This window comes from Ornithodoros turicata, chromosome 3 (assembly GCF_037126465.1).
Source record: "Ornithodoros turicata isolate Travis chromosome 3, ASM3712646v1, whole genome shotgun sequence".
Lineage (NCBI taxonomy): Eukaryota > Metazoa > Arthropoda > Arachnida > Ixodida > Argasidae > Ornithodoros > Ornithodoros turicata.
The window spans coordinates 69,807,435-69,821,648 of NC_088203.1; the positions used below are offsets into that span (position 1 = coordinate 69,807,435).

A 14,214-nucleotide genomic window follows, 5' to 3' on the forward strand; every position below is an offset into this window, starting at 1 on the left:
TATCAACTGCTTTCGTGGAAAGTCGATTCTGAACGTAGCAAGCTGTCAAGATAGCTTCTCCCCAATACATTTCCGGCATATCCGCGCCGAAAAGCATGCTTCTTGCACTTTCGCATAGGGTACGGTTCTTCCGTTCTGCAACGCCGTTCTGTTCGGGATTATACGGAACAGAAGTCTGGAGTGTGATCCCTTGATTGCGTAGAATGTCTCTAGTTCTCCCAGCAGTGTACTCCGAACCATTATCAGCACGAAGGATTCGTGGATATCTCCCAGACTTATTCTTCACCAGCGCCAAATATTCTTGAAGTTTAGAAGAAACTTTGTCTTTCGATGTCAACAGGTAGACCACCGTATATCTGGAGAAACCATCTAGAAAAGTAACGAAGTATCTGTTTTTGCTTGGCGTGAGCACCCTCATTGGCCCACAAACGTCTGTGTGGACAAAATCCAGGATGTAATCAGCACGGGAGCTTTCTTTCGCAAAGGATTTCCGCTTCATCTTGCCTTTGATGCAACTTGTGCATTTTTGCATATGGTCACAGTCTTGGACGTGAATTCCCTCTGCTAAGGCTTCGCTGTGAAGCCGTTTAACTGCCTGTGAACTCCTATGTCCCAAACGATGGTGCCAGACATGAATGCAGTTCCTGTGGCTCGAAACTCGCGTGACGTAGGCACCTTCCGTACTGCTTGTACCTAATCGGTATAGATCTCCCTGAATTCTTCCTGTAGCTACCATTGCACCAGTCCTGGTAATGATGCAACGCTCGTCCTCAAATGTCACCACGTGCCCAAACTCTGTTAGCCGCTTCACAGAGAGAAGGTTCGTTTCTAGAGCAGGCACATAAAGGACGTTTCTGACTTGAATCCTCTTGACCGTGGACTGGGATACTTGGCAATAAAGGATTCCGTCTCCTATGCCTTGAGAGGTGACATGCTGTCCATTAGCCACGGTGACAAGTTCCGTCTTATCCTTATAATTCTTCGTGAAGAATCTGCGGTCATTACACATGTGGATAGTGGCTCCAGAGTCGATGCACCAGTTCTTCAGAGAAGAATCACCTCACGAAAAGAAGGTTATCTCTGTCGATGACGATCGTTCGGACGCTGCCGTCTTGACTCTCTGCCTCCCACGCTGTCGCTGAAGGTTCCTCCTCTGGGCTTGCCATGCGGTACAATTTCGCCGAATATGGCCAATCTTCTTGCAGAAGAAACATTCCCGACTGTCCCGAGAAGTCCTTGCGGTGCCCTGACCTTGAGCACGAAGCGCAGTTTCGGTATCAGACGTTCAAGCAGTCATCTCGTGTCTCTTCTTGTGCTCGTCGGCCAATTTCCCTTTCACATATTCCAGTGTGAGATCGTCATCAGGGCCAGTATCGAGTGCTGTAACAAGTGCTTCGTAGCTGTCCGGAAGTCCACTCAGAAGAAGGGCAGCCACTTGGAAATCTGACGTCTTGATCAATCCCTCTGAGACGTTACATCAGTTCCAGAACGCGCCTGATATATGCCTGCATGTCTTCATCCTTATCCAGCTTCGACTGATAGAGCTTTCTCAAAAGGTAGAGCTTATTCGTGAGGTTTGCCCTCTCGTGGATCTTTCTCAGCTCTTCCCACATTTGCCTTGCCAAAGAACAATTGCACACATGAATGATCTGACTGTCATCAATGCTGAGACAAATCGTGCTTTGCGCCTTACGGTCTCCTGCGATCCACGTACTGGGAGGACTCTCCGGTGCTGCCTCGGTGACATACTTCCAGGTTTCTTCACGGATGAGAAGCATCTTCATTTTAAATTTCCATGCCTGGTAGTTTGCGTCCACCAACTTGGCCACCGCGAACTTGCTTGAGTCAGACATATCTTCTCCTTCAGCAAACAGTGCAACCGTGTCCTGGGCCCATAACCTGATGTGGGTCGGAGAAAAGCAATCCAGTGACGGTAGAACAAGAATGGTTTATTCAACCGTCCCGCGCAGAGTGGGCTGAGCGCGCCCGCTATAAGCACGTATGTAGTCGCTTTCTTTATTTGCCAACACCAATGGCCCCATGAAAATCAAACAGTCTGCATATTCCCCGAAAGGATAAAAGTAATTGGAGTACTGAGTAGCAAATACGAAAAAAAAGTATTTTAAATAGGGTACAAAATACCTTTCTGTAAAAGCACTGAGTAGATACTTAAATACCAACGAAAGTATTTAAGATACAGTATTTGGAGTACGATACTCCAAATGCCTACATGTCTGGTCCCAGCTAAATGCTAACAGATTTTTTTAAAATATATACATCACTTTTTTCGATAGCAAGTAAATTGCAATATAGCATATGCTCTCGTATAGCCTGGGCGATTCCGAAACTTAGCCAAAACTACCTTCACGAGTACTGCACACATACAACCGTCAATCCCAAGCAGCAAAATGTACCGAAAGTCGAGTGCAATAGGGGTGGACGGGTAGGCGGAAGGCCTTGAACAGACTCCTGAAACTAAAGAACATTGACAAGACACATACCGTCCACCCCTATTGCACTCGACTTTCAGTACATTGTGCTGCTTGGGATGTTTCACTCGGAATAACCAAGTCGTTTTCGAGGAATTTGTCGCAACGACGAAACCTGCGCTTCTCTCATGCATACGTCACGCATGACGTCGGCCTGCGGGCACGTCGTCGTTGTCCTTGGGTTGAGTCGTCACCTTTGCTCTCGAAATTGGGACATTCAGGCATATATCTCCGCGAGCGGAAAATGTAGTCCGAACATTGACTATGGGGTCTCCGATAATGTGGCGCATAATCGGATACGTGAAAGCTAAGTCACGTGTTTTCTTTCCGTGAGTATTTCATGCGGTTTCTGAATAAGCGCGCACTCCTTCTCCATGTACTTTGTCAGCAACACTTCATTCCGAAACATGACCAGTGTGCAACAGGGAGTGTAATGGAAGCACGCGTAATATATTTTTGGTCGGAGCTGTAATGCGAGCGAGCGCGCAGATGGCCGGCGGCTTCAGATTTGTGATTGTGGGTGGGGTTGTCCTGCGATTTTTAACTTGCCTCTGAGGATTAACATAGTTGTTCTAAACCACCATGTTTGCCACTTCTTAGGATGTGCGTTTTTCACCTAAGAACTGAAAGAAACTGTACGAGAGATGCCGCGGTCCCAAGTAACTTCTGAAAGTCGTCTGCTCACGCCGATGCACTAGCGCGCGAAAGCAGACGATTTCTGTATCCTATCACGGACTTTCCCGCAGGGCGACGTGGCCGTTCTTATTGTTGCCAACACAGATCGCGCATGCTCTGCAATCTTTATCAATTGAATTCGGTTATTTAATAACTGACGTGTTTTGTCGGTAAATTCGCGGTATTCCATTTTCAACAAAAGGCAATCGAATGGTACACTTTATGAGAGGGGCAGGGGGCACAAGATCGTCCCTTTAAGAGGGCGCCCGCAAACTCCTGCAATGTCCTAATTAACTTTTTAATTATAAAAGCTACGAAGTTATCCCAATGAGAACATCTGGTCTCTTCGGTCACCAGATACCGCAGCCGTTTTCAGAACAAAAATCCGTCCGATAGATCGTCCGCTAAAAAATTCGTGAAGGAACACCTTTTTCTTTTGTGTGTGTGTGTGTTCATTGCGCATCTCCAGAGACGCGTCTCCTTCACTCGCAATGTGCGAGGGTGAAGGAGCACAGTGCCGCCTCATGCGTCGAAGATGAGCTTTGATTTGCGGAAACAAAACAGAAACAAATGTATCGGCTGACGCTATTGGAATTGCCCTTATCTTGTGTTGCATTTTCAGTTTTCTTTTAATATTTTTCCAGGACGCAAGAGGCGACAGTGTGCTCTTTCACCCTCCCGCATTTCGGGTGAAGGAAAGACGCGTCTCTGAAGATTCGCAATGAACAAAATAAAGAAAAAAATGTTCCTTCACGAATTTTTTGCGGGCGATCTATCGAACGGATTCTTGTTCTGAAAACGGCTACGGTATCAGGTGACCGAAGGGACCAGATGTTCTCATTGTGACAACTTCGTAGTTTTTATAATTAAAAAGTTAATTATTGAAAGTTAATTGGGACATTGCCTTAAGACAATAGCAATTGGGGGTTTACGTCGCGAGACAACTGAGATCCATTGCCTTAAGAGTGTGCTGGTGCCCTCTTAATGAGTGTCCTCCATCGTATAGGCCATATTGCAATTGACTTCACCTCGAAAAACCTATATTATATTTTAAAGAAATTCGTTCGCATTTAGCTGGGACACGTATGTGTACATCTTTTACCACACATTACAACGCATTTTGTCAGGTAGGTACTTACACCATCGTAATAAATATAGCTTTATTCAGAATGTGCACTAAAATGCCTAGCATATACAATAAGACGCACACCATCCATGCATGAAGCTCTGTTCAACAGCACTACGTGAAAGTGTAGGCCTCCGTGCATGACATATTCAATAATAGTCACCAATTGCACATAAAACATGACTTTGTTAACCTGCTCATAGCAGAATACTCCACACTACAACGCTGGTAACAGTGCTAATACACGTGCAATCTATTAAATTTGCGACACATTTGCTTTCATCATGTCAAATTGCAATAAATATAAAACGAGTAGAGCATGGAGAGCATGTTTGTTGTAACCCAACATGGTGGAAGAACGCAGGAGACAGATACTGACATGGCGTCCCACTGCAAGTGACGCTTATTGGCGGAAACCCGCCCAACAAAGATGACCTCCTCAGGAAAGGGATGTTTGGCTGTCATTCTTTTCAGGTTTCTCAATCTGGAAGGCCTCTATTACACAAGGGGTTTTCTGTTGTTTGATTGATTTTGTCGTTAGAACAGCCTGCCTTCTCTTGCTTCAACATCCTCAGCTAATGCACAAGTGGTAATACCCTACACCCATGGTATCTTTCTCCTCAGAAAGACTCAGAATTTTTGTGACGTGGTGTTCAGTTGCCCCTACCAGCTGCGTCATTTGATCCGCCTGTGCGCCCCTAAAACACACAACACCCCTAAAACCCAGCACTCAGCCTGTGAAATTAAGCACAGAAAACCCTTTGTACATTGTGTTATCTACCATTCCGCTCAAATGTGGGTCCCAGTACATTGGACAAACTTGGAAATGTATCCAGGAGAGGCTGTTGTTTCATACAATAATACTCGAACGACATTCCTCCACGCTTGGGCGAGAAATAACAGGCTTTCCACACTGGGAAAGCTGAAAAGAATGTCAGCCAAGCATGCATGTCTCCCCTTGCCCCCTCTCAGCATACCCATGTGTCTGGATGGCAAGTTTTTTTTTTACTCCATGCCCCATAAGCAGAGCATAGATCAAGTGGTGCTGATAAGCTGCTATGCATCATCAATAATTTAGCGCATGATCAACGTGCACGATTGTGGGTGGCCCCAATGTTTTGACCTCGCACACTCTGTAGCAATATTCTGTTCGGGTGTGCATTTGGCAATCTTTTGATGATGCACTTCATGATGCACTCTCCCCAGGTGTCGAACCAAGCCGCAACAGAGTCAAAAATCAGACCAGGACTGAATCCAAACTGGAACGCATGAAAATAAAACAGCTCTGAACCAGTTCGACGAACAGTTTCTTTTCTTGACAAGATGTACTAAGGTAGACACTGGACTCATGTCCGAACATTGAGTTGGGCTAGCTGATAAGACTTCATAAGAATGAAGAGCACGGAAGGAAATGTTTCAGTTGATATGTTGTGAGCTTGTTTTCCTCGTCTCTGTCGTTCTCAGTGTTTTCTACTGCACATTTCATGCTTATGAGTCTGCTCGCACTGATCTCATTTTCCGAACAAGATATCCAGGCCTGCGCTGTTTCTCTGACAGTTTTATTTTTCAGCTTCGCAAGGACTGCTGTGTGCTCCAAGATAGGTGGGCTCTTGTATCTTTTTCAATTTAAGGCCAAATTTCTCAGCACTATTACCTGTCACGCTGGCAAACGAAGAAAGGTGCATGGTCAAGCAGTATTTTAGCAGTAAAGTTATATTGTAGTTTGCTGAGTGGAGATGACACACAATCGACATAAATGGATGTTCCATTTTATGTGCGGCAACTATCCAAAGGAAAACGAGACGAAAGTCGACAGGGTTGTGATTCGACGAGTGCACCAGGATGTATCGTGTACGTACTACTTATACAGATTTTGAATTCAATGCATGAAGAGAAAATATTCTTGATTTAAAACTTCCTTCAAGAAAATTTGCATTTGCATGCATTCCCAGGGAACCTCAGGGCAAGGAATAGTTGTTATTTTCTGCTGCATGTTGAACCAGCCATGAACCAGTAAGTTCAAACCATTATCTTTCCGCCAAGATGAACATGAAGCAAGCTGAACCAAATCTCAAACTGCTCGGGCTCAGCACTGATTCTCTCTGATATGGTTTTTTGTGACTTTCTTGAAGGTCCATCATCAAGGTTCTAACTGCGAATACAGTGCTGTGTTCTGAGAGAGATCTGGAGATAACACAACCGAGTCAACAGCCTGCTTTGAGTCTGCTGTTTTCATGCGTGTGGGTCCAGCTCAAGCTTCATTCTAGTATGGGGTTTCTCCACTAGGCTGCAGTTTCATTAGAAAGACAGCACCCATCGTGAAGGATATTTCTCGTGTACACCAAAGCAGGTATTTGCTGTATTCCTTTTTAGCTCAATAACATCACTACACTCAGAGTTCAAGAAGATTTGAGTGTGCCCTGCCTGGCTCAGGCACACAACTTTGCCCTCCCTAACCCACTTGGGCCAAACTAAAATGCACTGGACACTTTAAGTGAATTCAAAGAACTCAGGGAACAGAGGACAAAGAAAGAGGAAAACAACTCAGGGAAATTGTGGTCAGCCTCGGCCAATGCTCGTTGTTTACACTTTAAAGGAGCTCGGAAAGCACTTTAATCACCAACATTTTTTTAAACCAAGCGGTTCGTATGCTTATTAAAACGCACCATGTGAAGTAATTCTATCAACAAGTGCACAAATATCGTAAAATTCGATTTTGAAAATCACGACCGTGCGCAACGGTGGCAATGCCTGGAACGAGCTGTCGAGCCGCTCGCGTCATTTTGACGTCGCAAAAGTCGAGCTGCTGATTGGTTTCGAGGAACGTCGTCTGCTATTTTTCACTCGGAACCCTGGCGCAACGGTGGAAGAAGTTTTTTGTTTGCTTTTTCTTTGATTTATCAGATACAGTAAACGAAGACTGGTCTACAGACACTGTTCAAGGTTAGGCCGTGAGATTGTGGAGGCGATCCTCATTGAACTCCCCGAGCAAAGTCAACCAAAAATCGGTCAGCATCTCCCTGCTTGACCTTGTTTTCCCTAAAGCGACCTTCCGGAGTAGGTGGATTGTGAAACTAAACTTCAGGTGCCAGATGAACGTTGTCCTGTCGATGTCTGTGTTTTGTACGCTGTTCGTTATCATGGTGACTGTTTGCTGTTGTGTTGTTGGCAGCAATAAGTATAAACACAATGCAGCACTAAGCGCTGCTACAGTTCACGCCTCAAAATGATCGCTGCATCGCTATGATCACTAATTCCGTTCGCTATGTCACTGTATCAATATTCGCTATATCACTAATTCGCTATGATCACTAGTGCCCGTCACTTCGACTAGCAACTTTGCTAGCCATTCAGTTAATTCCTTATTCAGCTGGAAGAGTGTTCTTGCCGATACGTTGTCAGATACAACCCAGTGAAATCTATCGCAATATGCCGTCGCCGGCACGTCGTGGCATCAGGCATTGAACATTCATTGCCTGAGTTACACACCGACATAGCCAAGCAGTGTCATAAGGCAACCACAATTTATGGCCAACTTACCAATCATCGAGCTAAACAAGAATTGGCCGATGCAGACTACAAATGTGGACGACACAGACACGCAAGTTTGAGTTCATCCGTGCTCGGCACCTTTTGTTTTGTCACCATATAGTGACCGACAGCGCCGGTTAAGTTTGCGTCCGCCGACATATCAGCATGCACTGAAACAACACGTGACTACTGATGTAGTGTAAATTTTAGCTGACTATAAAATGCCCATGTCGCGCGCAGGAAACTGCCAATGGAAAACTGACTAACCCGGCCATAATATTGCAAGCACACAACTAACCAACATGCCGCCCTGCCAAGCCAAAGGGCTGCTAAAATGAGTCTTTCGTTTGCTAAGACGACTTGGACCCCTCAGTTTGAGTGGTTAAATAGTGATGTTATGTTCTTAATCGCGGCATATCATCTTACGAAGCAGCATTTTCCCTGGTTTTCCTTGTTTACAGAACATGAATTTCGAGAACGGGGGTTTCACGACCAGGAATATCGAGGTCATCCCTTATTCATCGCTTGACAGGGAGAAAGCAGGGGGAAAGAAAACGGAAAGAAACAAAAGAAAACCAGTCAGCACTGACACGGATAGAAGCGCGGTCGCCGCTTCCAACTTTTATTATGTCACCAATGACGTTTCTTTTTCATTCTGCTCCTCCTTTGACCCGGAAGTGCGAGTCAAGTGGGAACGTGCGCGGCGATGTTGAAGTGTCTTTTTTTCTACGAAAAATATCGCATACAGATAAAATTTTCGTGTTAATCATCAAGTTGAGTTACCTACTTCCACAATGCGTTCGGAATAGAAAATTTTTTAGATGGCTTTCAGAGCTCCTTTAAGCCTTCTTCGAGCCACACTTCAAACCCTATAGGAAATGCAGCAGGGAAAGGAGAAATAGTATGCACTGCTACTTCTCACAACTCCACACACACACACACACACACACACAGATCTCTTGTGTAAGGACTGCTTACTACATCACAGTGAACATTTTGCACGTGGCACCATAACTGAGGATTCATTGTTGTTTTAGTGTGAATGTGCAACATGCTATCAATGTGCTCATAGCCACCCTGCATGCAATGAAACAGCAGAAGAGAGTGGGAAGAAGGGAGGCCCAAACGGTGCCCACTTTCGATACATTCTTTGCAATACTATGGTAAAAGAAGTGTTCTTCCATAACACTGCACCAGAAAAAGCCATTTCGAAAGGAAAGTGGCATGCTGGACAACATGCCACAAAGTGACTAGAAGCTCCAAAAGAAGAACAACCCTCTGTACTAGTGTCTAAAATGTATCGTGTTTCCAAATAACTGCGCTACTGCAGATAAAATGTCATTTGTACAGCAATGTGCTACGGGAAGGTAGGCAATCATCGAAATTATGCTACTAGTGGAAGCTGACAAAATAATCGCAGCATAGCACATTATCACGTGACAAAGCTCATATGCATACGCATCCAACACAATTTGGGACAAATTTCCCTCAAGGAAAATAATAACCCACATGGCCAGCAGTTTCAACAGCGACAGCGGCCACATCATTGTGAACCACCAACAAAGTACTTGATGCATTTGATGGTAATTTCCGAAAATGTTGTGAACCTTGTCTTGCTCCCTATAGCCACCAATTCCATCGACCTATGCAACCACAGCTGACTGAAGTACTTGCAGAGTAAAGTAGCGTCATAATCGGAAAGGGGTGCCCATGATTTTTGCTCATTTACTGCCAATGGTATTTTTCACAGTGAAATTAGATTACGGGTTTCCTAAAACCTGCTCTCCTTCTTCTTCCTCATTGCAGGCTTCTTCATCAATGACACTCCCAGAGCTGCTGCTGCTCACTGTTCTCTTTTTCGATTTTTCATTTCTGGAACAAAATGAGACACAGCTTTATTGTCCGGCCAGATATAACAGCACGTACAGTCAGTTTCAATTACTCTTTGAAAGCTGCATCTGGTGTAACACGGCAGCACCATCATATAGTTGGGTGTTGTCAACAGCTGTAAGGGGGGGGATTTCAAAGTGTTATCGGTATGATGTCGCAGACCCGTTGACATTGTAGTCACTTCACAAATCACATGAGGAAAATATTCTCCTTTAAAAAGCTAGATATTGCTGTCATTTTCCAGTGGCTACAGACAATCAAGAGCCAACAGGTACTTTGGTTTGCCTCAATTTATACCTGGGTGACTCAATCTCAACCCAGGCAAGGTGGTCCGGAGAGCATCAGTGATCTTTATTGTAAAGATATATGTTGTAGCCTGACTCAGATGAAGAATGAAAGTATTTTTTCTCTAGTTGCCGTAGTTCCCGAGAAAAAAAAATCCAGAAGAATATGGCAGGTCCGACACACTTTCAGGCATACCATTTTTGGCATTCAATATCTTACCAACGAACGCATTCATGGCTTTGAATTTTGTCTCTGCATTGTCAAATATGCCGGCTTCTAGCGCGTGGGTTCAATTCCACAAAGTTGGCGCTGATGGCAAAAATCACTCATATTCTTGCGCCTATTGTGGTACTTCTGTACATGCCAGTGAAACGAGAAAGGTATTGCCATGTAGCGGAGACTCAGCTCTATAATTTGATATCAAATTTAAGTGTCTAGGCCAGGTTGCTGTCACGCATGGAGGCACCTACCGCACGTGAAATTTGAAAAAAAATGCGGTTTTGAACACAGATATCTAATAAACCCCAGCTCAAATATTCTTCAAACTTTGTAGGCACATGCTTCTGTATATGCTATTTGAGTGCACAGAAAATCCAATGTTTCTTTCTTGCACAATAAAAGTTAGGGCACGCCAAAGTTTCAGTGTCGGACTGTGGTGCGTGTGATGACCACGGAAGCGCTGCAAGAAGTTCGCCGGTCGATATTCGGGTTTTTCTTGTGACAGCTACCCGTGGTACATGTAGCCTACCCTAGGAGATGTCCATCAGCTAGCATGAAAGCATAATCAAAGATTTTTGTGTCTGTCGGCGAGTACTTTGGCGTGTCAGGAGTTGCCGCCGATGCTAAGAAACAGCAAGGAGAGTAACAAGAGTAGCGCCCCCGAACTGCAGCTCTATCCGGCTTCAAATAGAAGTCCAAGGTAGTTTGGAGTCATCTCGAGAGTGAGTGGTTCCTCTACTTGTGGCCAGTATTGATTACGTTTGTAAAAGTTGTGTTCTGACACTGTTTTGACTCGCAATTGCTTTGCCGTCTGTATCTTCGCCATGAACATGAAGTTCAGTAAAGACCGTGTCTACTGCGTGAACTACATGAACAGGCACAGACAGAAGACACATTTTCAAAGAAACTTCACCTGTGTATCTTTGCTGGATAATGCATTGCTGAGAAATGTTTTCATGCCTGAACAGTATCTAACGTTACTGAAAAGTATTGTAATGTGCGTGAGTTGGATTATCTTCGCCACAACTGCTGTCTACATATCAAGAAGAGTGCATCTCTTCCAGAGGATACTGCACTGGAAGCTCCAGGTAGCTTATTAGATTCAAGCTTCACTGATGAAGGTGAGATTGTTGAAAGCCTGAACGTTACACTGAGCTCAACCAGTTTGACTTTTGAAAATACCTCCCCTCTGAAGCCATCATCTGAAACAAAACATATCAACAGTCTTACACGAACTGCAAACATGACGAAATTTTGGAAGCCTTCAATGGAAGCCTAGAAAAGAAATTATCAGTTGCATGGTGGACCTTCGCCGAAAGAACAAGGCGAAGCATGTGATCTATACCCAGAGTGGGAAAACATTCGACTCTTTGTGGTCTCAAATATGTAGCAGCATAAACAGCACGGGCGGCTGTCACAAGAAAAACACGAATATCGGCCAGTGAACTTCTTGCAGCGCTTCCATGGTCATCACAGTCTGACACTGAAACTTTGGCGTGCTCTAACCATTATTGTGCGAGAAAGAAACACTTGATTTTCTGTGCACTCAAATAGCGTATACTGAAGCATGTGCCTACAAAGCTTGAAGAATATTCGAGGTGGGTTTTTTTAGATATGGGCGCTCAAAAACCACATTTTTTAAATGTCACGTGTGGTAGACGCATCTGTTGTGTCCTTCAGATGACTCTACGTCGTTATCAGGTCATATGTTGTGTTCCATGCTGCTAGGCGGCTTTCTTTTTAAATGGATGTTTTTACAAAATAAATGTTGTGGCATAACTGGCTATGCTGACTGCCTGGTCTCATTTCATATATCATGGAACCACACTAGCGATATACCATCATGGCGTTAAGAAGAACGTATCCACTGTCACAACACGAGAGCATTTGGATTACAGTCACCGTCGTCATTTCTACATTTAGCCGGTGAACCTGGAGTGCCATGGGAACAACGGCGAGGCATTTTCCCTCAACTATTAGGACGCCTTTGCGGATTCTACATTCACGCCTGCTAGGAAGAGAGCGGTAGTCCTACACTGCTAGGGTGATGAAGGCCAATGTATCTTCAATGCTCTAAGTACTACAACGGTCACTGGAGTGACACAGATGTCTTCGAAAGACTCTCCAGACTTGCTGCAGCTGGCGCTGCACATTTTGGATGCACGTTTTGGAGTACCTTCAAACGTTGTAGTTCTATGTCACCAGTGCCGTGCACGTTAGCAACTACACAGGTCCACAGAGGCCTTTGTCAGCAAGATAAGATGTATGGCATCGAAGTGTAGGCTTGGAGGTTTCTAGAAATGCAATCAAGGATCAGCTGTTGGAGAGTACAACACTAAAAGCTCTTCGTGAACAACTACTGGTACAAGGGGGACAACTTTCACTAGAAAAAGCGATTTCCTTGGCGCTGACATTCGAAGAAGGCTGCGCAGTTCAACCATTCTACAGATGTGCATAAAGTTCAACAAGCTGGGCAATGACCAAAAAGATACTCTTCAGGGAAAACTCCTGAGCAGTCAGCGAGCACAAGGACATCACGAGCCAGAAAGTAAGCATGTAGCATGCTATCAATGCGGGGGAAGTGGACACTTTGCTAATGATGAATGGTGTGGAGCTCAAAACAAGGAATGTCGAGTATGCAGCAAGATGGGACATCTTATGAAATGTTGTCGGAAGCGCAAGCTCATTAGGAATTTTGAGTACAATAGCGAAAGCACTGAACCAAAAGCAGAACCAAATATGTGCACATGTGACTGTGGAAGATGTTTCCATGACCTTGGTCGTTGATACGGGTGCGGCAGCTACCATGATGAGTAAACATGTGTACGAAAACAACCTTGGAACCATACGGCTGCTACGGACAATAGTCAACTGCCAAACCGTCACCTGCACCCTTAAAACCTGCGCCACTTCCAGAGAAACCACAGCAAAAACTCACTATTAGTATAGTCGTGCCCTTCAAAGGATCTGCATTGGGATCATGGTTTGCCATTACCTTGATGGACTATTATAGCCGGCAGCCGGAAGTTGTTTTTGTCAGAACGGTGACGGCACAGGTCATAGTACCTTTCCTTCGCCGCGTGTTTAGTCGGGAGGCATTGCCCGAGGAACTTGTGTTCGACCATGGCCCCAATTCACTTCATTAGCTCAAAAGCAATTTCTCAAAGAAAGGGGTATCAAGCAGTTCTTCTCCTCAGTGTGTTACCCGCAAGATGGGTTAATTGAAAGATTTAACCGCATTTTGAAACTGCAGCAACCATAAGATAGCTGAATGTGGGTTTTCAAGCAAGTGTGAATTACAAGAACAGAACAGCTCCAATTTTGTTTTATGTTGTACCGTATGGTGCAACCATATAGGCGCATTCGGTGGATTAATGCAGCATCTTGACGAGAGGTGTTTCGTGGCATGCGGAAAGCGAGCGTTGGATCAACTCTGCTCAACATAGAGGGGGGACGAATGTCGGTTGTCCATTGGCGGGAAGCCAGGGGTGTCACTAGGCATCGCAGATTCATCGTCGTACGATTCATTTTTCCGATGGTTTGCCTAGAACGACTAGTTGAAGGACCGCAAGGATTTCGGGTAGATATTGGGCTTTAGCAGAATTCTTGAAAACTTGTTCGGGGGGGAACTACTGTGAAAAATCAGGTTTAACCCGAAAATGAAGAACCCTAAGCATTCCTCATGGTGCTTGACGTTCAGTAATTTCTTCTCCAACCTCCTGTCCTGTCCTCACCAGTGAGCCACAATGCATGCACTCTCTTCAAGCTATCTTTCACCCAAAGGAACTGCTGTGCACATGTCAGAATACGTGCACTCAATAGGGGCGTTGCAAGCTAGCCCTATAGCTGCCAACCTTCAAAACAGTACTGCCAACACCATCACCACATTGCCCTTTACCACAAGATGAGGCAAAAAAGTGCTACATAGCATTCCAAAGTCACGCTTGTGGAGACAAAGGTTAACAATCCTATTTTCTGGTTTTCTATTGCGACGCAGTG

The 14,214-nt window shown here is 44.8% G+C and overlaps 1 protein-coding gene across 5 annotated transcripts in view; it reads right to left on the minus strand.

Annotated features, from left to right (window-relative positions):
• Positions 1–4,310: 4,310 nt before the first annotated feature.
• LOC135388581 (cytosolic carboxypeptidase 1-like) overlaps positions 4,311–14,214 on the minus strand; it is a 79,258-nt gene continuing 69,354 nt past the window's right edge. For all 5 annotated transcript variants that reach the window (XM_064618205.1, XM_064618204.1, XM_064618202.1 and 2 more), the window contains exon 24: positions 4,311–9,693. In XM_064618205.1, the coding sequence (XP_064474275.1) occupies positions 9,582–9,693 (112 nt within the window). In that variant the 3' untranslated portion in view covers positions 4,311–9,581. The remainder of the gene's footprint in view (positions 9,694–14,214) is intronic.